Raw genomic sequence first — 26,838 nt, forward strand, 5'->3', positions numbered from 1 at the left:
TAAAGTGGCTCAAGGTTTATTTTTTCACCATCTTTTACAAAAAATTCCAAAATGTTCAAAGCTACAACAATTTAAAAATAAATTGTGCTTCAGTTCATTCTTTGACTCTAAACAATGTGATGGTCTGATTTCCTTGATTATAGATTTAAGGACATTTTCTGATGGCAGGTATCCTTTTTACCATGCTTTCTTGGCCTGAGAGAAATAAAATTGTACATTAGTGTTGCACAAAATACAAATGAACGAATGTGGTCTAGCACATTCTAGGCAGAGATAGAAAGCAAGTTAACACCTGTCAGTTCCACAGAGTCACTGCCCTCTTCATGAAGTTCCTCTTTATCTCAGTTTTAATTGGCTTTCCCCAATCTTGTGATAATGTCCCCTTGTTCGAGATTCTCCCAGTAGTAGAAGCATCTTGATCTCTACTTTGCATTTTCCTTTAACAGCCAAAATATTTCAGTAATAACATTAATATAAATTTTTTGGACAGTCATGATAGGAATTTGTTTAGTGAATTTCTTTTGGACTGACTCCAATGCCAGTACCTCTTAAAAAAGCATCCAAAACCCTGCATAGTCCTCAAGGTAGCCTCACTAATTCCCAGAACAATTACAACTTGTGCAAAAGAACACTTAGCTCCCTCTGTACTTCATTCATCTGCAGTTATTACCTGTGCAGATAAGCCTGCCTTTTGATTCCTGTTACTGAAGTGTGTCCTCCATTTGCCAAGGTTTTCTCAACTCATTCCATTTACCTTTATCCTGTTGTAGGAATATCCTCTGCAAATCATCCTCTCTTTCTGTGTTATCTTACACTTTATCTCATCACCAGGGGCAATAATTGAGGGTCAAGAACTGATCTCTGGGATACATCCTTCCTATTTGAAAAAGAACTATTTAGTTTGACTTTATCTCCTTTGAGATGAGCAACTTCAATCCATGCTTGAACACACTTCCCTGTACTTTTATATTGTGTACAAGAAGGCAATGTAACAAGTGTGTTCTAGGAATCTAAGTTCTCCTTTAATCACTCTGCTTGTTGCATCCTTGAAGAATGGCATGGTTTTTTTTTTTAAATTTTTTATTTTCACACCATAAATCACAATAGCCATGATATACACTTTTTCTTTTTCACACATTTACAGTGACTTTTTCTCCCCCCCCCTCCCTCCTCCCAAGCCACTCCCCCACCCCCCCCCTCATCCATTTTAGGTATACAATCTAGGTTGCATTAATTCAGTCAGACAATGCTGTCATTCAACAAAAATACACCAGAAATTCTACTGAGTCCATTCTTTTCTTTCCTTCTCCTTCCATCAACTTAGGTAATGTTTGTCCCCGGTAGGTTTTCGCTATTGTATTTAATGTAAGGCTCCCATACTTGTTCGAATATTTCAATATTATTTCTTAAACTATATGTTATTTTTTCTAATGGAATACATTTATTCATTTCTATATACCATTGTTGTATTTTCAAATTATCTTCCAATTTCCAGGTTGACATAATACATTTTTTTGCTACGGCTAGAGCTATCTTAACAAATCTTTTTTGTGCATCCTCCAAATCAATTCCAAATTCTTTGTTTTTTATGTTACTTAGGAGAAAGATCTCTGGATTCTTTGGTATATTGTTTTCTGTTATTTTATTTAATATCTGATTGAGATCATCCCAAAATTTTTCTACTCTCTCACATGTCCAGATTGCATGAATTGTTGTTCCCATTTCTTTTTTACATCGAAAACATCTATCAGATACTGTTGGGTCCCATTTATTTAACTTTTGCGGTGTAATGTATAGTCTGTGTAACCAATTATATTGTATCATACGTAGCCTCGTATTTATTGTATTTCTCATCGTTCCAGAACATAATTTCTCCCATGTTTCCTTTTTTATCTTTATATTTAAATCTTGTTCCCATTTTTGTTTAGTTTTACCATTTGTTTCCTCATTCTCCTTTTCTTGCAGTTTAATATACATATTTGTTATAAATCTTTTGATTAACATTGTATCTGTAATCACATATTCAAGGTTACTTCCCTCTGGTAAACTCAGATTGCTTCCTAATTTATCCTTCAAGTAGGATCTCAGTTGGTAATATGCCAGCGCTGTATCTCCAGTTATATTGTACTTATCTCTCATTTGTTCAAAGGATAAGAATCTACTTCCTGAAAAACAATTTTCTATTCTTTTAATCCCTTTTTTTTCCCCATTCTCTAAAGGAAAGGTTGTCTATTGTAAAAGGGAGTAGCTTATTTTGCGTCAATATTAGTTTTGGTAATTGATAATTTGTTTTATTTCTTTCTACATGGATCTTCTTCCAAATATTGAGGAGATGATGTAATATTGGAGAAGTTCTATGTTGTACCAATTTTTCGTCCCATTTATATAATATGTGTTCAGTTATCTTTTCCCCTATTTTATCTAATTCTAATCTCGTCCAGACTGGTTTTTCCCTTGTTTGATAAAAATCTGATAGGTATCTTAATTGTGCGGCTCTATAATAATTTTTAAAGTTTGGCAATTGTAAGCCTCCTTGTTTATACCATTCTGTCAATTTATCTAGTGCTATCCTCGGTTTCCCCCCTCTCCATAAAAATTTCCTTATTATTTTCTTTAACTCTTTGAAGAATTTTTCTGTCAGTTGTATTGGCAGTGCCTGAAATAAGTATAATATCCTTGGAAAAATTTTCATTTTAATACAGTTTATCCTTCCTATCAGTGTTAGTGGTAGATCTTTCCAATGCTCTAAATCGTCCTGTAATTTTTTCATTAGTGGATTATAATTGAGTTTATATAATTGGCCTAGATTTTTGTTTATTTGTACACCTAGGTATCTTATTGCCTGCATTTGCCATCTGAATGGAGATTCCTTCTTAAATTTTGAGAAATCCGCATTATTCATAGGCATTGCTTCACTTTTATTTACGTTTATCTTGTAACCCGACACTTCTCCATATTCCTTCAATTTCTTATATAATTCTTTTATTGATAGTTCTGGTTCTGTTAAGTACACTATAACATCATCCACAAATAGACTGATTTTATATTCCCTGTCTTTTATTTTTATTCCTTTTATATTATTATCTATTCTTATCAATTCTGCTAGTGGTTCTATAGCTAGCGCAAACAATAAAGGTGATAGTGGGCATCCCTGCCGCGTTGACCTGCTTAAGTTAAATTGCTTTGATACATGTCCATTTACTGTCACTTTCGCTAACGGAAGAATGGCATGGTTAATGCAATGCTATTAAAGCGCCAAGGACCTGGGTTTGAACTCTGTCTGTCAGGAGTTTGGACATTCTCTGTCTGTGCTCCAGTTTCCTCCCATCATTCAAAAACGGAGGTTAATTGGGGCATTTGGGCAGCACGAGCTCGTGGGCTGGAAGAGCCTGCTGTATATTTAAATTTAAAATTTAAGCTTTTTAACTTCTCAAGCATGACTTGCCTTTCACCTGAGAATTATGCAGAAATATGATCACTATTCCCTTACAGCTGCAAGTACTTTGGTTTTGTAAATTGTTTGAATAATTAACAATGAAAAATTACATTTTCATATTAAAATTAACATTCAAAAGTTTTACTTAAGTCTTGGAATAATCCAAGTACAATAACACAATTTTAAAAAAAATCAGGATGATGATTTGAGTATTCCAAAAATTAGAATTCAGTTTGCCATTAAAAGAATATTTCATCAATCAGATATTAAATAAAATAACAGAAAACAATATACCAAAGAATCCAGAGATCTTTCTCCTAAGTAACATAAAAAACAAAGAATTCGGAATTTATTTGGAGGATGCACAAAAAAGATTTGTTAAGATAGCTCTAGCCGTAGCAAAAAAATGTATTATGTCAACCTGGAAATTGGAAGATAATCTGAAAATACAACAATGGTATATAGAAATGAATAAATGTATTCCATTAGAAAAAATTACATATAGTTTAAGAAATAATATTGAAATATTCGAACAAATATGGGAGCCTTACATTAAATACAATAGCGAAAACCTACCGGGGACAATCATTACCTAAGTTGATGGAAGGAGAAGGAAAGAAAAGAATGGACTCTGTAGAATTTCTGGTGTATTTTTGTTGAATGACAGCATTGTCTGACTGAATTAATGCAACCTAGATTGTATACCGAAAATGGATGGGAGGGGGGGTGGTGGGGGGGGTGGCTTGGGAGGAGGGGGGGGGGGGGAGAAAAAGTCACTGTATATGTGTGAAAAAGAAAAAGTGTGTATCATGGCTAATGTGATTTATGGTGTGAAAAATAAAAAATATATATAAAAAAAAGAATATTTCAGATTACTTGAGTTATTAAAAGTACAGAATATTCAGTATATTTGATAAACAGTTGAGAAATTAAACAAGGTTGAGATTCAAAAAGACATAGTTGTGCTTGTACACAAGTCACCAATGGGCAGCAAGTTATTAGGAGAACATCAGTCTTAATAAGAGTTTGATAAGAGGAGTAAGCAGGGGAGGCTGCACCTGGAATATTGTGGACAGCTTCAGTCTCCTGACCCAAGAGGGGATATACTTGCCAAGAGAGTCAGTGCAATGAAGATGCACTAAACTGGTCTCGAGGATTTGTTCTCCAAGAGGAAAAGAACTGGGTTCTTAGCACAAGAGGAATCATTGAACTTGCAAAATTCTCAACAGCTTGACTCTGAAACACTCTCCTTCAACTGAAGAGCCAAGAACCAGGGGGCACAGTGTGAGAATAAGGGGTCATGTGGATATATTTTTTTTCCTTGTATTTTTAAAACAACAGTGTTGTATTCATTTTCCAACAAACATGCAGGTACCAATAAAAACTTACATTTAATGTAAAACATTTCTTAAAGGCCTGAAACTCTTTGGCGCACATGTTTTTTCTGAGGTCCTGGCTCCCTTGAGTGTTTGCAGCCACACATTTCCCGTAGGCCGATGCCTTTAAATTAAGAACAGTGAGAAGGAAATGAGCAGATATAGATCACAGAACATTACAACCCAAAATGTTGGGCTGACCTAATCCAGCATCAATATAACCCTTCCAACATCCCAACCCATAACCCTCTTTTTTAACATCTGTGTTCCTTTTGTACCAGCCTCCATCACCATCTTCTGTAGAAAATTTAAAGATAAATACTGTGGAAGGAAAATCATTAATGATCAGTACAAATATGGCAAGGTTAATGTTTAACTGCAGAACTGTAGAAATTAAAAGCTAGTTGGGTGGGTGAAGGTGTTGGGTCGAGCTGGTTGGGCGGTGACAGGGTTGGACAAAGCTGGTTGGGCGGGTGATGGGGTTGGGCAGTGCTGATTGGGTGGGTGATGGGGTGAGGCAGAGCTGGTTGGGTGGGTGATGGGATTGGGTAGAGCTGGTTGGGTGGGTGATGGGGTTGGACAGAGCTGGTTGGGTGGGTGACGGGGTTGGGCGGAGCTGGTTGGGTGGGTGATGGCGTTGGGTAGAGCTGGTTGGGCGGGTAACAGGGTTGGGTAGAGCTGGTTGGGCGGGTGACAGGGTTGGGTTGACCTGGCTGGGCATGTGATGGGGTTGGGTGGGTGATGGGGTTGGACAGAGCAGGTTGGGTGGGTGATGGGGTTGGGTAGAGCTGGTTGGGCAGGTGACAGGGTTGGGTAGACCTGGTTGGGCGTGTGATGGGGTCGGGGGGGTGATGGGGTCGGGGGGGTGATGGGGTCGGGGGGGTGATGGGGTCGGGGGGGTGATGGGGTCGGGGGGGTGATGGGGTCGGGGGGGTGATGGGGCTGGGGGGAGCTGGTCGGGGGGGGAGATGGGGTCGGGGGGGTGATGGGCTCCGGCCTCTGGGGTCCGGGAACCGGACGAAACCCCGACCCCCACCTCTGCAGCGCACGCTGATACAAACTGTGGGAAGCTCCTGAGCCTTTTCCTGGCGCGGGTCCAAACTTCGCTCCCCGGCATCATCCACAATGTCATTCGATGTCCCCCCGACACTCCCACCCTCTCCAGGGCGCAGCCATTTCCATCCCAGCGGCCATCGCGCCACGGTGACGAACTTCCTCCCCGGACCGAGGCCCGCCCCCTTCTGCGATATGATTGGCGGACGGTGTCACGACGGCGGCAGCTGATTGGGTGAACGAGCTTTCAGTCCGTGCGGCGGCGATGGCCTCGGTTGGAGGGAAGTTGGCGTTTCTGCAGCGGGTGAGTGGAGCTTCGTAGCGGCGCGGACTGGGCCGGGGGGGCCGGGGGGGCCGGGGGGCCGGGGGGCCGGGGGGGCCGGGGGGCCGGGGGGGCCGGGGGGCCGGGGGGGCCGGGGGGCCGGGGGTGTCTAGGCGCTGGGGGCCGGGGGGACTGGGGGCCAACGTGGTGCCTGATTTAAACCGCTCTATTGCGTAGGAGGTTGGATTAGCAATGGGGGACTGGGGGTGGAGGCAGGGGGTGCGGGCAGGAGCCAGGAATCAGGGGGCAGAGGAGGGGCGGGTGGACAGGGGGGGGGGTGGACAGGGGGGGGCGTGGACAGAGGGGGGGTGGGGGACAGAGGGGGGGGGGGACAGAGGGGGGGGGGACAGAGGGCAGGGCCAGCCTCTACATTACGAATAATGTCTCTCCACCTCCCCTCCCAATGGCAGTGAACAATTATCTTGCAATGATTCAAGAACTGCAGTAAATGAGTGCGCAGCAAGTCTCCATAAAGGAAATGATGTTATCCACCCATCGATATTTCAATACCAGGTTATATCATAGTTTTCAACAAGACGCAGCTACACTAGGGAGGGCAAGTCTCTTGGATGGAGGATCATCACCTGCCCAAGATTGTGCTGTATGGCAAACTCTACACCGGCCACCGTGACAGAGGGGCTCCGAAAAAGAGGTAAAAGGGCTCTGAAGAAATCCCTTGGTGCCTGTCACATTGACCATCGCCAGGGGTCTGCTCTAGCCTCCGATCCCATAGCCTGGTGGCACACCATTCATCATTCCGTCTCCTCCTTTGAGAAAACATGCAGGGCTGGCCTTGACAAAAGGAGATGGTAGAAGAATCGAGATACAGCAGCACCAAGCTGAAAACAGAATTTCCCTTTCAGCTGCTGCAGCCGGGCATGACTGGGACGGACAGGACGCATTGTCCTCTCCTCATCGGCTACCAGCTAGCCTGCTGTAGATGTGGACACCTTTCTTCCTAAATCTTCGTTCGCGAAGGCAAGCCATGATTGGATAAAGGAGTAATATAGGAAAGTCTGCAGGCACTGTGACTGAAGTAAAAACACAATGCTGGAGAATCTCAGCAGGTCAAACAGTGTACTTTATGTAACAAAGGTAACTATACATAACCAATGTTTTGGGCTTGAGCCCTTCACCTTGACAAAGGGCTCAAGCCCAAAATGTTGGTTATGTATAGCTAATCTTGTTCCTTTGTTTATGAAAGTCAGCACAGACAAACCAGAAAATTATAGACTAGTGAGCCTTCCATCAGTTTTCAGGAAATTATTGGAGAAGTTTTTTAGGAACAGGGGTTTTCTTGTATTTAGGAGAGTGTGAACATTGGGGATTGTCAGCATGACTTTATTCAGGGGAAGTCCTGTCTCCCAAATTTAATTGAGTTTGTGAGGAACCGATGATGAACAAGGGTAGGACAGTGCATGCTGTCCACATGGACTCTCATAAAGCATTTGTAAAAATTCCTCATGGTCCAGAAAGTTAAGTCACATTGTAAGTTGGATGTAAAACTGGCTTGGACATAGAAGACAGAGGGTAGGTCTGTGCAAGGATTAACGAGCTGAATGAAATCGTAGGTGCTGTGATAGGTGCTGATAACACAACAAAAATGGTGGCAATCATAAGGAAGGTTCAACTTTATCGAATACATATACAATCTGACAAAGCAGCGTTTCTCTGGACCACTGTGCACACACAATACACAGTACATAATAATCATATATACATTAAGATATAATTTTAAATAAATATATATAAGTATTTTGGCGTATTCATGTGGTTACTGAATACTGTTCATCAACCTCACAGTCTGTGGAAATAAGCTATTTCCTAGCCTGGCAGTCCTGATTTTGATGCCCTTTTACCACCTTCTTGATGGTAATAGGTCAAAGATGTGTGGTGGCAAAGGACAGATTAGTTGGAAATTTGGATGGTTAAATGTTACATAAGTGTTACATTTTGGGAGATCAAATGCATGAAAAAGCAAACAGTAAATGTCAGGATCTTTAGGGTCATTGATGCAAGTCATGTTGCAACTGTAATAAATTTAGGTTATTTCACATTTGGAGCATTGCAAAACGTTCTGGTCACTGCACAACAGGAAGGATTTGGAAGCATTGAAGAGAGCTCAGAAGTGATTTTGTCCAGGATGTCACTTTGTATTAGGAATCAAAATTTATTGTCGTGAACATGTCATGAAATTTGTTATTTTGCAAAATTGCTATAAAATTAGATTTAATAAATAAATTTGTGCAAAAATAAGAGAAAGTGAGGCAGTGTCTCTGGTTCATTGTCTGTTCAGAAATCAGATGGCAGAGGGGAATAAGTTGTCCTTGTGTTGCTAGGTGTTCGCCATCAGGCTCGTGTACCTCCTTCCCCATGGTAGCAGTGTGATGATGAGAGAGTATTTGCAGTAAGGGTCGCTTGAACAATCCATAATTCTGAAGTATCAGAGGCTGAGGGACAACCTAATAGAAATATGTAAAATTATGAAAGGCATAGATAGGGAAAATGGTCAGAGTCTTTTTCTCAAAATAAAAATGTAAAATATTGAAAGCCACAGATTTAGCGAGGAAAGTTCAATTAAATTCTGTCATGAGTGTTCGGTGTCTGGAATGTGGTGCCAGAGGAGAAGGAAGAAGCAGATACAACAGCAACATTTCAAGTTCAGGTTTATTGTCACGTGTACTGAAGTACACAGAAACAGAGGCAGACAGAGAATGAAAATGATAGATGGATTAACATCATGGTTAGAAAGGGGTGGCAATAACTACAGTTCAGAGGGTCAGAGACCGTGATGGAGAGACATGATCGCCCACGCTGAATGGCAAGGCACCTGAACGAACTGAGGTACAGTGAAGATGCAGAACAGTGTAAAGGGAGAGATCAGTGGGAATGGAGCAAGAGCAACATTATTTGATAGCGTGAGATTTGTTCAGGAGTTTGTCATGAAACTGGTGGAGTGTGATTTCATACTTGTAAATCTACTGGATGGAAGGTAGGTGAAGAGTGCCAGGGATAGGATGAGCCCATGAATATGTTGGCTGCTTTCTCTCGGCAGTGGAGAGTGCAGATCGTGTTGGTGGAGGGGAGAGAGGTTAATGTGATGATCTGAGCTGCACTCATTCCTTTCTATATTTTCTTGTAGTCTCGGCCAGAGCTATGCTTGTACCATGCAGTGATGGATCCTGACAATAGTGCATTGTTGAGGAATGCAAGGGTTGCCAGGCTTCCTTAGGAAGCCTGGGAGCATTTAAGAGGTGTTTAGACAGACATATGAACAGGCTTGGACTAGGAGCAGGAGTAAATGCAGGGATGACTTAGATTAGCAATATGGTCAGTACAGACATGCTGGGCTGAAGGGTATGTACTTGGGCTGTACTGTTTAATGTTCTGTGACAAGGATATTTCAGAATGATAAAGAAAAATTATTTTATATAACTGAGTACTGCAGCACTTCGACCCTTGATGTTGTGCCGACCCATATGTCCCTAGTACTAAACCTACCCTCCCCCATAACCCTCTATTTTTCTTTCATCCATGTGCCTGTCTAAGAATCTCTTAAATGTCCTTAATGTTTCAGCCTCCACCACCATCCCAGACAAGGCACCCACAACTCTCTGTGTAATTTAAAAAAAACTTAACCCTGATGGCTCTCCTAAACTTACCTCCCTAATTTTGTGCACGTGTCCTCTGGTGTTTGCCATTCCTCCTCTGGGAAACAGATGCTGGCTGTCCACCTTATCTATGCCTCTCGTAATCTTGTAGACCTCTATTAAGTCTCCTCTCATACAAACTCTTCTCGTGCATTAGAATGGCAAATAAACAAATTTCCTTGTATGTTAATAATGATTAATTGAACTCAATGTATCATTTCCTAAAACTTTTGCAGTTTAAAGAATAGTTAAATGAAGACTATAACAGCTCCTGAATCATTGCATAATAATGGATTGGAGTTAATCTCTTCCTCTGAGATGAGAAGCCCTTCAAACAAAATTTCTAATCTTTTAATTTAAGAGAGCAGTATGAGAAGGGTCTTTGCAGCAAATTGTGACACTTGTAATCCACCTTCAGCACAGCTTTTGGACCAGGTACTGTCAATAATTAGCAAAGAAAATACATATTATGACTATCAGAATCTTGAAAACTGAGAAATATTTCAAAGATTTCCTCATTGTAAGGCAAGAAAATATGAAATAACAAAATGCTGCAGTAAAATTTGGCTGTAAAGCCATGAGTTGTCATTGAAGCTCATCTGGTTCATAAATATGCTGTAGAAAGAAAACCTGCTGTCTGTTCCCATTCAAACTCCAAGACCTGGGCCTTAAAACCCGATTGTGTAATTGAATCATGGATTTCTTCACCTCCAGACCACAAACAGTGAGGATTGGTGAGAGCGTCTCCACAAGCTCCATCGGTACTGCTTTTAGCCTCCTGCTTTGCGCCTATGACCTGCGACTCGGTGCAACAGTAACATCATCTACAAATTTACTGATGATATAAAAAGGGGCAACGAGTCAGTGTACAGAAGGAGGACTGAAAACTTGGCGGAATGGTGCACCAACAACAACCTCGTACTCAACGCCACAAAAACCAAGGAGCTGGTTGTAGATTTTAGGAGGGGAAAACCAGAAGTGTACTCAAGTTTTATCGTGAAGAAAACACGCCCAACTTTCTCTGGATTTTGTGGAGATTTGGTATGACTTTGAAAGCCTTGGCAACCTCTACAAAAAGTGAGAAGTGTGCTGACTGGCTGTATCACAGCTTGGTATGGGGGCAGTAATACATCTGACTTCTGCAAAAGGTAATGACACAACCCAGTACATCACAGACAAAACTCTCTTTAACATTTGAGAAAATCTGCATAGATCAATACTGACAGAGAACGGCACCAATCAGCAAGGATCCACATCACCCAGGATGTCCTCTGTTTTCACTGCTGTCTTCAGGAAAGAACACGACACGAACCACCAGGTTCAGGAACAGTTGCTACCCCTCTACCATCAGGCTCCAAAACAAACTCAGTTAGAGACTCACTTAAGAATTCTTATTTTGCACATTATTCATTATTGAATATTGACTTCCTGTATTGCAATCAGTTTGTTTACATTTATTTCTTTGTTTACATTTCTCTCTTTTGTATACGTATCTTTGTTGAGTACAGTTTTTGCACTACACGACCGATAAAGAGAAATTCTGCCTGGCCTGCAGGAGAAAGAATCTCAGGGTTGTATGTGATGCCATGTATGTACTCTGACAATAAATCTGAACTTTGAACATTCAGCCTCACCTGTGACTCCAGTCTTGTGGGTGATAATTAGCACGTCTGAGAATGGCCCCTCAAAATACTTGTTTGTATCAAACCTCAGGCAAAGTATGAAAGAGTGATACCATATTCTTAGAATGAATAACAAAAATATATGCCAGCAAATTTATACACAGAAAAGTTTTTCAAAAGCAATGAAATAAATGATCTATTTAGGATGTTTCAGGGACTATTGGCCAAGGTTAAACCCCCTTTGCTTTTTTTTTCCCCCCAAAGAGTGTTAGTAGATTATTACAGGTCCACTGAAGAAAACTGAGAGCCTTAGCTTCAATCTCACCTGAAAGTTCAATCGCTGTCAAATGGTGTTTTCCCAACACGAGTCTGAGTTGTCATGCTTTGAACCCTTGATTTTTCTGACACAGTGGAAGGAGAGTGACCATGAAACTAAGGCCAGCATTCAATTTTTACTTCACTGGATCAAGACGATAACCTGCACAAGTCCTTCATGTGTTATGTTTGAATCTGGAACTTGTCGTTTTTGTATTGACGCTAAAGAAGTATAACTTCCCTTGAAGACAAACACTGCTGTTACCATAGGGAAATGCCATTTCTCAATGATTTGAATACCCCCTCTCAGAAAGTTGTTAATTTACATAATGACTCAACTGGAAACTACATTCAGAATGCTTTATTTTAAAAGTTTTTTTTGGCCCAGAGTATTTTGGGATATTTCCATTAAATTTTGAGATAGAAGCATGCAGCTGATGCACAAATGTTTGCACGAAATATAGCAAATTAAATCACACTGTAACTATCCTTTAATAGATAAGTTCTATATTATTGGAATAAATTTTGCAATGCACTTGAAATGTGCTCATATTGGTGACTGAAGTGTAATGCACTTCCTATAATTGCCTTAGGTTTTCTTCTTCCTTGTGAAATCTAGCAGCTTTCACCTAACAATAGTGAATACAGATTTGAAACTGAAGATGTTCCGATGCTTTTGTTTGTCTGTTTGCTGAAATAACTCATTTTCTTTTGGGGGGGGGGGGGGCATGTTACGAAACTCTCTTCTCATGACTTTTTCTGCCAGGCATCTCCAAAACCTCTCTCGTTGGTTTCTTGTTATCCACAGTTTATATCATGTGTCAGTTCAATGGACACTGACACAAACCATTTTCAAAATGCATTATAACTTGCTCTCGACTTTCAACATCTATTGGTAATTACTTTTTCTCTGTACATGCTGGAACTTATGAACAGGCATTGTCTGTGAACCTGTTTTGTGCAAAGCTGGTTACTGTATCTAAGCTTCTTCCCACTTCCTAATTTTCCCTGTTCCTTTCCAGCTTCCAGTGCTAATGAAAGCAACATCAGATGATGAAGTACCATGTCCTGGGTATCTGTTTGAAGAAATTGTCAGTATCCTTTCATAATTCATTGAATTTGTGTTATCAATTATTAAGAGTCACTGAATGGACAATTGATTACTGTAGATTTACATTGCATGAATGTAAATGCATTGGATATATAATCAGGACATTGATTATCAAAGTCTGCATCTTATAATTGGGAAGGAACAATGTGATAAAGATGAATAACTATTAAAAATATAAGCCGATGAAATACTGCAGTACAGTTTGGGAATCGTTCATTTTGCACGATGATCTCATGTAAGTAAATCAATGGTGTACATGAATGAATAAATGATGTAATAATCCTGATGTCCAGCATTTCTAGAGCACATTTTAAGCATTTATCATAAGGGGTTGAACATGTTTACTGATTAGATTCATGTGGCATTGAAGTTTCTTTTAGTTAACATTATTGTTGAACATTGAGCTGCAGTCAGTGAATGTTCCTGTGATCTAATGCAGAGTGGAAGACCAGAAAGGTGGCATCTGCTGTGACAACAGGTGAACTGAAATGGAACAGTTTCCTTCCTGAGACAGGAGTTGATTTGCTCTATAACCAACCTATGAAAGCACTTCACCACAGTATATGTTAGTGCCACCTGCCGATAGTCAGGTCATCTAGCTCTTCATCAGCTCTGAAATTATGGATGCTCTTTGAGAAGCAGGTGGGGGAATTCTGACCACTGCAGCGAGAAGTTCAAAATGTCTGCAGAAAACTCAGCCAATTGGTTGCACAGGTTTTAAGGGACACATCTGGGCAGGATCTTTATGGGGATTGTCTCTCTTGAAAGTTCTGAACGCTTCCGCCTCCGAGAATTTATAATGATCATCTGCCTTTCACATTCCAAGCACTTAAGAAAAGTATTCTTAAACATTAAGCTGCATTCAATATCATGGCAGTGATCAATCACTTAGGCAAAGAAGCTTTGAGGACTGTTCTTAAAGGAGGATATGGAAGTGAATGTTTAGGAATGGATTTCTAGCAGTTAGGGCCACGAGAGATAAAGATGACGGTCAAACAATAAGAACACTTAAAATCAGGTGTTTGAAACAAAATGGAACTCACTTCTAAACATTTCTACTTTTTTTTTCATCACCTTTCTCAAATTTTCCAAATGTTTGGTTATTTTGTTATTTTTACTTCTCATCTGGCCACTACCCCTCCCTTGTGTGGTTCCATCAATCTCCATCCTTCAGTGGTTGTCCTTGCCTTCATCAACTATCTCCTCCTCAACCTTCTTGGCTCCATCAGTTTTTTTTCCCTTGGTCTGCTTCCACTTTTCACTCTTGCCTCTGTCTCACAACTCACCCATTCTGTTCCCCCATCTGACTCCATTTGTTCATCATCCTTCACCTCTCCTCAGTCCACCTATCTCCTGATGACCCCTTCCTCCATCTCTCTTTAATAGTGCCTGTTTTCCCCCTCTCAGTCTTGAAGCAAGGTTGAAACATAGACTGTCCTTTTCCCCACGTGGGTGCTATCTAACCTACTGAATTCCTCCAACTGTGCTTGCTCCAGATGTCAACATCTGCTGCCTCTTGAAATGAATGATCCCCTTAAAGTATTAAACTTCGATTGGTACTGTTTGTCTAATTTAGTTAACGTGCAGATTGCTCTTCCCCGGAATTAGAAAAATAACTACTCTTCTGTTGACAGTGTAAGTTTTCTGTTATTTCCACGACTGAATGAAACTACAGAGATTTCTCACGAGTCTGTTGGAACTTGTCAGTGCCTACTCGAGTATCTGCTGGAGCGACTGCAGAACAATTCCTGTAATGTCAAACTGAAGGTTGGTGGCGCTTTCTTTTGAGTTCATGTGTTCTTTGTCGACAAAAGATCAACCATGGTTGCAAAGTTCTTATTTCTGTAAATTAGTTGTCTTCATTAATTTGGAAAATTCTTCTCTTTCTGGAGAAGTTGAGCAAGAATATGCTGACATAATGTGATGTTGGGAGATGTGATGGGCAACATGACAGTTGCAGCACTCCATCAATCTGCCTTCCAACAGATCACGTGGATTGCTAGAATAAAGCCCTAAAATCTGTTATGCTTTATCAAGATGTTCTCCTTCATAGTGCCACAACTGCTATTTTGCAGGCAAATACTTGTCACTAACACGGGTCACTCCTACCAAGATTTGCTTGAGATCATTAAGCAATGCCAGTTATAACTTCTGTCACTACAACTCATTTATGTTGCGAAGATTGGAGAGGAGCACAAAGACATGCAATAGCAGAATTTGAGAATTAGCTGTTGCCTGAATGGTGTTTGGTTTACTGTAGTTTATAAATTTGACTTGGAATTTTAATTTCATTTTGCAATTGTGTTCAAGAAGATACTATGAAAGCAACAACAGGGAGGTAAGATCAAGACTTGATAAATTGGGGTTTGTCTTTAATTGTTTGAGTTGGTGATCTCTAATTAGCCTTTAATGTTGGGAGTTAAGGGTCTGGAGACTCTGGTAACCAAGCTGGATAAGGGTATCAGATTTCTTTCCCTGTAAAACAGAAGTCAACCAGATAGGTTTTAATGACAACCCAGGAGTATGAATAATTTTCTGATATAATTAGAAATGCAAGATGTTTCATGTTTATTTTAGAATTAACCGAAGTTAAATTCCACAGCGACTGTGATGGAATATGAATTCTTGTCCCTAGATCATTGGACCAGACCTCTGGCTTGTCTGACTACCATGATGGTGGCCCAATAATATAGGTGTCCTTTCATCAAGACCATGTCAACAACACCTCATTCGACGTATATGCAGACATGTTCTTGAAATACCTAACTGCAAAATAAAAACAGAAGATGCTGAATATACTTCCTTCCTTTAGGAACCACATGATGGGTATTTCCATAATGTTCTGTTTTTTTTATTTCAAATTCTCAGCATTTGCAGTATTTTTGTTGATTTTACCCAAGTCCCCTCATATCTTTGTTGCTAAGTTGCATGTTAATCAAGTTCCTGTGCCGCCTTTCCAGTGTTATAACCATATAAGGTTGGGGGTCTCGCACTAAAAACCAATAAAAGAACAACAAACAAACTCCACATTCCTCACACTTTCGTGAGTCTCCTGTCGAAGTTATGGTTGGTGCCCACACACATCCAGCACCCAAAGTCACAGAAGGTTTCCATTTGCTGTGCAGTCACAGCCAGTGGGCAGAGGGTGCATTCAGCATGCTGGAGAAAAATGACCTCTTACTTTCAAACCATAAAACAGCACTGATCTCCAAGGGTCACATATATGCAGAAGAACATGATCAGATCTTCCAGAAGGCGTAAAATGGTAGCAGGTAACTTGAACACTGAACGCACTGCAATAACAGCAACTCTCGAGACCAGTTATAGCGCAGCTCGCACACCTCTACCTGCAAAATCAAAATGGGAGATTCAACGCTCTCGCCTCGCGGGATTTCCTCCACCTGCACGTTAGCAGAAGAGGCGCAATTGGGGAAAATCAGGGCTCAGCAAAAGATCTGCTTCGGTGAAGTCCAGTGACACCCCAGTAATGTTCCTGCCACCAGGGTCAGCCTTCAGCCTTCCCTCTTGGAATTAACCAAGAGATAGGGGTGAATGGGAAGGGGAGGAAAGAGAGAGGTCAGTCTGTTCATCATCATTTTGAATGATCAAGTGCGATTTGGCAGACTATAGCCCACCTTTCGAAACAATCAAATGTTATTTGTTAATTTTAAATTTCACAATGTGCTCCACATTGTCCTTGCTTCAACCAACCTAAATCTTTTCTCTGATGAATAATATAGAAGATTGGCTTGTGCAGTTTAAAATTTCAGTGAATACAACATAATAATCATCATTTAGTTTCTAGTTTACAAAATGTGAACAAATTGTCTTGCCATTTTATATTAACCCACTGCCAATAATAAAATCAAATTTTATGTAAATGAATAAACATAGATTTGTGACTTTTTGCCCCAAAAGAAAAGTTGGGATCAGGTCCTTGATTTTCAATTAAATCTCTGCTATTTCTTGATTGTCTGACTAATTGAAGAATAATTGGTAAATGAGTAAATTGCAGAAGTTCTGTCCAATTTTATTTGCTAAATAATTCTCAATGTTTTGGCACAGAAAGGCTTTTGTTTCCGATTAAGTTTGTAATGACTTGATGTATACTAACTCTCTGAGAAATCTTATAATTTGGTTCTTAAAGGTCAGAAGGATTATCAACTCATGGATAAAGAGTTTGTTGTCTATCTACCCCCATCAACCATTATTACATAGAAATAGATTGATCAAAAGTGCAATCATATTTAGTAATATTGCACCTTTTGTACCACAGAACTGTCTACTCCATCTTTGTGCTTATTGATAGGTTCTCAAAATATTACAGTATGTCTGCAGCAATGGTTCACCTCAGTTTACTCTGGACCTTCGGAGGAATGCCACTCTTATTCAGGAGGTAACAGGTAGGAGTTAAAAATAAAATGGAAGCTTTGAAAGATAACTGTCTTTTATCTGTGCCATAGAGGCAACTTCAGCTCTAACATATAAAATGAAAGAAGGCAGTTTAGCAGCCTGTAATTCCCATGGAGTTTAGGAAAATAGGCAGAGTGTTTAACTTGTGGAGAATCCATTTGTTTTCCATTTCTCTTGGTGCCTGCCACATTGACCACCGCCAGTGGGCTGATAACGCCTCAAACCGTGCATCTTGGCGCCTCACAGTTTGGCGGGCAGCAACCTCCTTTGAAGAAGACCGCAGAGCCCACCTCACTGACAAAAGGCAAAGGAGGAAAAACCCAACACCCAACCCCAACCCACCAATTTTCCCCTGCAGCCGCTGCAACCGTGTCTGCCTGTCCCGCATCGGACTTGTCAGCCACAAACGAGCCTGCAGCTGACGTGGACTTTTTACCCCCTCCATAAATCTTCGTCCGCGAAGCCAAGCCAAAGAAGAAAGAAGAATTCCCATGGAGTTTAGGAAAATAGGCAGAGTGTTTAACATTTGTTTTCCATTTCTACCAATGTAAAAGTTTCACCTAGTATTTCTTATTAATAATATTGAGTAAAAACATTAAGAACACGGCAGATGGCAGAAGTCACCAATAGATCGGTTACACAATGATAATATCCTTTCAAAAACTGTGTACAAGTTAAAGAAGGGCTTCCAAATTACAGGCAAGAAATGATTTGCTCAATGAAAATTGAGAAATGCAGAGGTTGTTCAATGAAGTTGAAAGAGCATTAGCAAGAACTTAAATGAGCAGCCAGTAACGTAGCCTGCCCATTAGTGATCAGTGTTTTCGAAGAATGTTAGAAACTTCAGCGATCAGTAACATCTGGTCAAATTTTGTCCATGTTGAGAAGGAACGGGTTCTCATTGGTTTTAAAAAAGGATGTGGCCTGCTGGCTCAAAAGATTTAAAACTCAATGAAGTCAAGAAAATGGAGTATTGAGATTTTACTGCAGTTTTTTTCTGTGGTGAAGTGCCAAATAAGATTGAACACAGTCGACTGTCCTTGCACTGCAATCTGATGACCCAGTTAAACTGTACAACTGGAGGCCTGTTTTCGTCAGCTTCATTTTACTCAGGATTTTGACCAAGAATCCGACCAGGTGATTTCACGAGGCAGTAACTTTCAATATCCGTCAAAAAGGACTTTTAGCAGTCATCTTGGGAACGTACGGTAATCAGAATGTAACTGTTTAAAAGTATTTTCTTACTGGTGGAAAAAAAATCAGTTGTTGATTTGTAAATCTAACTGAAGCTTTTGATTCTGTGGGGCAAAAATTAATAGTAAAAACTGTGTCCCATGGGGATCGATAAGTGTGACCTTTGTCATGGATCTCTAAATTTAACTATTGTGATCGAACTCAACAAAATGAAGTACAATCTCATTCCTAGTAAAAGAAAGGTATAACAGTATGACCAACTCTGCCCTATTTTAGTTAATATTGTTATGGATATTTCATTATGTTTATTAGTCCAGGAGCAATGTGCTTTTCATTTGGACAAAGGCAATACCCACGATAGTCTTTGCAATGATGAAGGTGTGAATGATCTTAAAATCGTCAAAAGATTTTGTTTGAAATCTGGATTGGAAATAAATGTCAAAGTGATTGACTTTTTTTTTTGTGGTGAAAATGTAATAATACAGAATTAAATTTTATTGACCCTGGACCTCAGGAATCGTTGCTGCGACCATTGTCTATATCAATAATCTGGATGATAATGTAGTAAATTGGATCAGCGTTTGCTGATGGCACTAAGATTGAAGGTGTTGTGGACAGCAAGAAAGGCTTTCAAAGCTTGCAGAGGGATCTCGACCAACTGGAAAAATGGGCCAGAAAGTGGCAGATGAAATTTAGGGTGTGAGGTGTTGCATTTTGGAAGGATAAACCAAGGTAGGACAAACACGGTAAATGGTAGGGCACTGTAGAGGAACAAAATGATCTGGGAATTCAGAAACATACTGTAATTCCCTAAGTGGTGTCACAGGTAGACAGGATTGTGAAGAAAGCTTTTGGCATCTTGGCCTTCATAAATCAAAGGACTGAGTATAGGAGTTGGGATATTATGGTGAGGTTGTATAAGACATTGGTAATGCCAAATTTGAAGCATCAGTAGGATTGAAAGAGTAGAGAAGATTTACTTGGATGTTGCCAGGTCTTCAGGAGTTGAGTTACAGGGAAAGATTCAATGGGTTAGGATTTTATTCCTTGGAGAGTAGAAGAATGGAGGGAGATTTTTCTGGTTATTTATTATTAAATATTTTATATTCTATACATGCAGTTACTGCAATTAATATAATAGTACATACATTTTAAAAATTGATTACATACATGATGGTGTTCACTCCACCCCAAAGCTCTTCCTCCCCCCACCAAAAAAAAGACCAATATACAAATTGAAAAAAGTTTAAAAAAAATTATAGGTATATAAAAAGATAAGAAGAAAGAAAAGAGAAAGTAGAAAAGGATCTTTGGATTGCAGGGAGAGATGTTGTGCAGTACAATTCATCAGTTCTAACAGGGCGAGAGAGATAAAAAGGATATCACTACAAATTTAATCCTGTTATTTGAGTGCACGGGAAATGAGGGGAGATTTGATAGAGGTTTACAAAATTTAGGCAGAGTTAAGTGTCTTAAGTGTAAGAGACAGACATCAAATTCAGGTTCAATTCTGCAGATAAAACTGTCCTAGTAGCCACAATGCATAGCAAAGTTGGTTGGAATTCATTTGGAAATTAAGATTTTTACAGGAATGAGTTGCCACCTGTCGTGGTAAATGCAGGCTCACTCTTAAATTTTAAGAATAAATTGGATAGATACAGATGGGAGAGGTCTGGAGGTTTATGGAATGGGTGCAGGTCAGTGGGACTAGTGGAATGATGTTTCAGCACAGACCAGAAAGACCAAATGGCCTGTTTTCTGTGCTGTAGTTTTCTATGGTTCTAAATCTGAACCCCTGCACCAGATCTTCAGCCACGCATTCAGCTGCCACAACGTACTATTCCTATCCCCACTGGCACGTGGCACAGGCAGCAATCCCGAGATTACCACCCTTGAGGTCCTGCTTTTCAGCTTCCTTCCTAACTCCAAATATTCCCGTTTCAGGATCCCTATTCTTATCCATGTCATTGATACCAACGTAGACCTCGACATCAGGTGGAATATTTGTGTAAAAATTCCAATAAAAAAAGTTTAAAAACTCTCTGAGTCAAAACTTTGTAAAAGATGTATTAAAATTCAACTTTTTCTCAGATCTAACTATGTAGATTTTGTAATTTTTATCCATTGTATGCAGTTCTTCAATATTTTGTTTCTGAAATAATTTCCTATGTGCTTAGCTAGTTTATATCCAAGCCATACTGGTGAGCATATTGATGTGTGTATAGCTAATGCCTGTTTGAAATATATGGGCATGTTGGGATGCCCTCAGTGTATAGCATTGATTTGATGCTCGGGCTGAGAATCTCAAACTCATTACTCCACCTAATGCTCTATATGATTCATGCATGGTTGAAAATGTATTCAGCTCTGAAAGAACACAACCACCCCATAAACCTCCAATGCAGTTCAAAAGAACCATCATCTGCCTTCAACTTACTGATGGATTTCTATTGGCTGTTGCGATACTTGCATGTCACTTTCTAAAGTTGCTCAAGTCCAAGGACGTGCACTGATTATGTGTTCTCCTTTCAAACCACGCATAAAGCAGCTCCTCCCGGAACTGTTTCATGGCAGAAGAATAGTAAAGAGTATGCAGGAAGGGGAAAGAAGACCGGAGTGCTCAGGAATGTGCCATATCTATTCATGGTGTGCAAGATAAAAAAAATATGTCAAGTGCATGCCATTGCTGTGAGAAGACCCACACTGCATTAGAAGCAACAGGCTCAAACTGAAATCCAGCTCCTTTGAAGGGGTCGTGGAATTTATCTTTCAGTGTCTCAAAATTGTTTTATAATGATTTCACTGTAATATAAAATATTTCACTCCTGCACAACAATGTCAGTTTCATTACCTAGCTTGTTCAATGTATCCACAGCTACTCCTTTCTATAATAACCATGCTCATTCTATTTTATAAAATTAGGATTTGAATCGAAACACAAAACTAAGGTGCATTGAATAACTATTATCAGTTATGTCATTTGTAAGCTTATCCATCTCAAAATGTTTCCTCCTCCTGACTGTTTTGTTCTGCCAGTTTTCAGTGGGCCTCCGGATCTGCTTCACGGAAATGCTTTCCACCAAAGAGTGCGAACAACTGCCGAGGTATTTGCATTCCTAAAGCTCGGCTAAATCAATGCATTTTCGAATCATCTAAAAGCTTTCAAATTAATTGGGTTTAAAAATAATGGATATCAGTTGTGCGGATGTTGAGTAATGTAATTTACACCTTTAATGATGCGCAACAAACTTGTCGTGGAATCAGTGAGGTCAGTGATCATTATCTTTTCTTTTGGTAGGATTTGACAAACTTATTATTCTCTGATGCTTTGCCATATCAGTCTTCTTGCAATTCATCTCCTTCCCGACTGGGTCAACAGACAGGTAAAGCTTGCTGTTTATAACCTGGTGAGATTTGAAATGCCGCAATTAATTTTGTAATTCACCTTTTATACTCTTGCTTTAATGATTTTTTTGGCCGTTCCTATGCTTCCTGTAACTGTAAATACATTTTAAAGATGTGTTTTCATAATGATCTGCCCTTAGTGGTTTTTAATGGAACCTTGTTGACAAAGTTAACGTTGCCAAATTATAACATCGGGAACTTTCTTTTAAAGGTTTAAATGTATGGGATTCATTTAAAATGTTTCATTGACATTTTGAATCAAAATTATAACCTGTTCTTATTTTGCAGTCAATTTGAGATAGCTTAAATTATGTTACTTATCGAATGAATAAGCTTATAACTAACTCTTTATTTAAAGAAGACAATTTCTATGTTTAAATTTCAAGATGTTTGCTAATGTTTAGTTGACTAAAATGATGAGATAAAGGAACTGATTAACTTTTCATTGAAAAGTAAAAGCTCTATTTGAATTAAAACTGTCTTAAGTGTAAGAGACTGTCAAATCAAATCCAGGTTCATTTCTGGAGATAAAAATTGTAGCTACAATGCATAGCAAAGTTGGTTGGAATTCATTTGGAAATTAAGATGTTATTTTTACAGGAATGGGATCAAGCCCTTCATCCAGATCCACAATGCAAGGCTTTGGGTGCACTGGAGTGAAAGTGCCTTCAGGTGAGTGCGGAAACTGTCAAGTAGTGATAAAACAGCAAGCATTGGAAGAACTCAATGATTCACTCACACAACATTTGTGAAGAGCGAAATGGAATTAATGTGTTAGGTTGGTGACCTTTCATCAGACTTTGCATTGATCTATCTATATATTTGTGATATTACAGGTCCTTCTGAATATTTCCAGCATTTCACATTTTGATTCAGATTTTCAGCATCTGCCGTATTTTGCCTTTTGCCTTATTCTTAAATGCACAACCTCTTTGTGAAGCTAAGCTTTTGTTTAATGACTAAAGAAATACAAACTATGTCTCCAGAATAATTCATCTGTTCACTTAAACCTTGGCCATTTCTTTATTTTTTGTTTTTTTTTTAATATATTTCTGTTCAAAATATGTCCTTATTGATAGGTATTGAATGAAACTCATCTGGACTTACTTTAGCCATAATTTATTGGTATCCCTCAGATTGTGTTGCAGAGCACGAATCTATTTGATCTTCAGTGTTTGTATATTTTGTTAAATCTGTGTTTTGAGAGTTATTTTAGGCATTTTTAATCTTTTGGCTCTGTAGTGGCAATTGCCTGCAACATTTGATTGTGTAGTTTTATGGATAAATTCCATGTCTTCATGATGTGTGAATGAGCTAGATTCTGAACAGATCCAGCAGCTCAAACTATGGGCTATCTTCAGTTTGCTACTCACCGATGATTGATTCGCCTTCAGTTGCAATGGTAATTCTTCAGGTAGTGAATCAGCCTGTGCTCATGAAACACAACACTGAAAGAATATTAAAAATTGGTCTGATGAGTAGAAAGTCAACTATACATTGCATGGGCAGGCAATGATTCTCCAAAAACAGAGTTTCTCTACCTACCTTCTCTTAAAGTTCATCTGCAATAAAATCAACACATTTCCCATCACCCTCCGAGCTGTCTCAATCAGAAACAACTGATGCAGCCATTTGGATATTAAGGCCACATATGTAGGTTGGGTACCTGTTTTCCCAAGGTACAAGTCTGAATCAGGAAATCTTTTCATTTGCCAGAATGGGTTACAACTGCATATTAAAAAGCTCAGCCAATGAAGACAAAGTAGTCTTCTTAACTGGCACTTCATCAGTTACCTTAAGCATTCACTTCCGGCCTTAACCACTGACACATTCTGTGGCATACGATTTGTCAAAGAGCACTGTAATTGCTATAAAAATTCTTCAACTCCCAAAACTATGACATTGCCCAGAATTCAAAGGGAGTTGGTGCAATTTCCACACCTGGTCACTCATTATTTTGGCTTGGAAATAGATCAGATTTTATTAATCTTTACTGCGTTGAGGCATTCCCACCCAATGTAGCTGTGAGAGTACTTTCATGATGTGAACGTGGCACTTCATAAAGATAGCTCCATTTCAACATCTAACGAGGAAATAAGTGGCCAATAAACTGGCTTTGCCTGCAAAGACCAATGGTTCACGAATGAATGACAAAAATGTTTTTCTCAAATTTCGGAATGTTGGTTTATCAACACATTCGTAATCTCAACCTGTTGCCTTCACATTAGGCATGATTGTCACTTGTCTGCCTCGTAACTTGTAGTCAGCAATTACAACTGTTTCTATTTTGGTTAGGTTCTGCCAGTGATGCTATTCTTTATAAAATACAAAAAGCAGCAGAAGCAGTCGCAAATGTTGTACTTCCTCATGAAATTCCTAGAAATCATGGAAACCATTTCATTGGTGAGGGCTACCAGCCAGTATTGTCAATCACATCTGAAGCAAAAGAAGTGAAATCTAAAAGTCCTATGGGTGCACAGAACGCCAAGTGTAAGTTTGTCTTCAGAAGTTAAGTAAGTTTCATTCAGACTTCAACTTGCATTCGAACAACGTACAAATGGACAAATTGAACCTTTAAAGAACATGTAATTTCCTACCACTAAATTGGTGAGATATTGACATTACCTAAACTAAAAATGAACTGGAAAACTTATTTTTTTCACCTAATACCTTTGATTTACCTATCGTATAACTTATCTTTTAAAAACAAATCAACAGATGTACAGAAGTCACACACTCAGGAATTAAAGTAAAACCGAGTATCCAGAATCTATGCCATTTGCCTGAGATTGCGTGTTGCTTGATTGGTGAACTGACACGCTAGGGGTCGCCAATTTTAAACATTCTTAGTTTTTAACCTATTTATTTTCTGCCATTTTTTTTTGCCGGTTGATTGAGACTCCCAGTTGCTTGAATTCCAGATAAGGGTGGGGGTTTACTGTACTATGTTTGGCTTGTGGATTTATTATAATTTGACTTCCTTTACAGTGGCTCATCGTCAACCTGGTCTACCAGGGGGAGGCTGGGAAGAAAGTGACAGTGGACACAGTTCGCAGAATTCGTCACAGACTAATTATATTTCCGATGGCAGCAATTGTAAAGCAGCTACAGACAGTCAGTCAGGAGGCAGCAGAGAGAGTGGAGACTTGATGGAAAGGTATATGATACTTTAACAAACTGCTAATGAGGTAGTTTAATGTCAGCTTATGCAAATTTTATTCATGCACAAATGTGAGCCTCACCACTGTTCACAGAGAATCTTCCAATGTATTGAAAACTTTAGGAAAGGTAACTTTTGGATGCCTGGGAACATAAATATCTGGTGAATGAGATTTTTGAACTGGATTTGTGAATGAATGAATAGGAATTTATTGTTAAATACTTAGAATGTGCAGATGCAAGAACGTCTAATTGCTGCAGCATCCCAGTTACATCAAAACACGCTAACACAAATTAAGTATCATGAAGTGATACTTCATGATGTGTGGAAAAAATTCCTTGGGATGAAGGGGCCAACAAAGTATATTCACGTTTGCTGATTCTGCAGAGTTAAGTGGAAAAGTAAACTGAGAAATATGCAAATGGATATGCAGGGAAGTGGATCAGAGGTTGCAAATGGAGTAGTTGATTAAAAATCTGTTTTTGGGGGCGGTGGGAAAGAAAGAGCATGCCTTGATCCAATTCAAGATTCATCTGTTCCCACTTGCACAAACTGCAAAAATTTTGTCTGCAAAGGCAAAGAAACGGCAACTAATCCAGCACCATTCTTAAAACGCAAAACCATTGAAGGATCCCGTCAAAGACAGAGTTGCCATGGATTCAGAACCTACTCTGATGTAGCCACCCTATGGCGACCCTGTCACCCCATGTGGTTCAGTGGTCATTCTGAGCTTGAGGTTTTCTGATCTCATTTCCTCAAAGCCTAGGTCAGAATCCCTGAAGCGTTAAGTCATTGAGGTGAAAACCTGCTCACCATTGCACCTTCATGAATTCTTGCCCCAATTCCTGATTCCCAGAAGCCAGTTGCCAGCAGCACACACTTTTTGGGTTTCATCTGATCTGTCTTGACAGTCAGAATCTCCATCACATTTGACACCTTCAGACATGCAATAACCACCATGGCATGCAAAATCCGAACTATATGTTTTCTCAGTACAGAACCTTTCAACATTTCCATCACATTTCCACACCAAGAGGGTGCAACAAATATCTCTGGGGTGAAACTTATAACACCTCACAGTTTCAATATTACTGAGATTGAATCACATTGGTAATCATTACCAAATGAAGTTGTATGAAACCCAAAATTGGCCCGGGTCCTTTAGTTGTGTTCCCCTCTCGCACGCCTCGGCAAACTCCACGATTCACACAACACCTGTGTTGACACTACACAATGATTATCAAGGGACATTCTCTTGAGTACATTTGCAGTAGGTTGTTGGTTTTCTTGCCCTTTGAAGTACTGATGTTTTACTCCAATTATACTAGTGCAATCGCACCTGGAATATTGATTACGCATCAAATCTTTCCATCTGTACTGAATTGATTCCTGAGATGGAGGGGGTGTTACCCGATGAAAAGCGATTAAATATGTGCTACCTCGGCTCCAGCAAACCAGATTCAATCCCAACCTCCTACCCTTCCTTTGTGGTGTTTGCGTATTCCCACTGAATGCGTGGGTTTCCCAAGGGTACTCCTGTTTACTCCGTTACACTAAATGACTGCTGTGAATTGACCTGAGTGTAAAATAGGCGGCAGAAGATTCAAGTGGTAGTTAAAGGGCATGTGAAAAAGTGGAAAAATGGGATTGATGGGACTGTTCTGAGAGCTGACGTGGCCTTGGCTTCCTTCTGTGTTGTTAAGAAATATGAGAGCAGCAGGCCCCATACTGACTTTACAAGAATGAGATATGATTGTATTGAAGTATTCAACAATTTTAAA

At 39.6% G+C, this 26,838-nt stretch overlaps 2 protein-coding genes across 7 annotated transcripts in view; one reads left to right on the forward strand and one right to left on the reverse strand.

The window, feature by feature from the left end:
* Positions 1-6,211, reverse strand: ndufaf8 (NADH:ubiquinone oxidoreductase complex assembly factor 8). Of its 2 annotated transcripts, XR_011354919.1 has the most exons (4): positions 5,849-6,211; positions 4,826-4,936; positions 293-437; positions 1-195 (listed from the first exon to the last, which is right to left on the reverse strand). XR_011354919.1 is itself a non-coding variant. In XM_069930178.1 (3 exons), the coding sequence occupies exons 1-3, from the start codon at positions 5,942-5,944 to the stop codon at positions 178-180; spliced, it is 225 nt and encodes a 74-aa protein (XP_069786279.1). In that variant the 5' UTR covers positions 5,945-6,204; the 3' UTR covers positions 1-177. The 2 variants fall into 2 exon arrangements, 1 of the variants encoding a protein (XP_069786279.1); XM_069930178.1 differs by lacking the exon at positions 293-437 and having other exon boundaries at positions 5,849-6,204.
* tepsin (TEPSIN adaptor related protein complex 4 accessory protein) overlaps positions 6,074-26,838 on the forward strand; it is a 27,309-nt gene continuing 6,544 nt past the window's right edge. Inside the window, exons 1-9 of one of the 5 annotated variants that reach the window (XM_069930157.1) lie at positions 6,074-6,169; positions 12,797-12,869; positions 14,561-14,652; positions 17,195-17,288; positions 21,529-21,596; positions 21,791-21,875; positions 22,498-22,569; positions 24,193-24,387; positions 24,886-25,054. In XM_069930157.1, coding sequence (XP_069786258.1) covers positions 6,131-6,169; positions 12,797-12,869; positions 14,561-14,652; positions 17,195-17,288; positions 21,529-21,596; positions 21,791-21,875; positions 22,498-22,569; positions 24,193-24,387; positions 24,886-25,054 — 887 coding nt within the window. In that variant the 5' untranslated portion in view covers positions 6,074-6,130. Of the gene's footprint in view, positions 6,170-6,597; positions 6,840-12,796; positions 12,870-12,905; positions 13,121-14,519; positions 14,653-17,194; positions 17,289-21,528; positions 21,597-21,790; positions 21,876-22,497; positions 22,570-24,192; positions 24,388-24,885; positions 25,055-26,838 lie in introns of those variants that run through there. The other 4 variants (XM_069930159.1, XM_069930161.1, XM_069930160.1 and 1 more) reach the window with 4 other exon arrangements.

Source organism: Narcine bancroftii, chromosome 3 (genome assembly GCF_036971445.1).
Source record: "Narcine bancroftii isolate sNarBan1 chromosome 3, sNarBan1.hap1, whole genome shotgun sequence".
Taxonomy (NCBI): Eukaryota; Metazoa; Chordata; class Chondrichthyes; order Torpediniformes; family Narcinidae; genus Narcine; species Narcine bancroftii.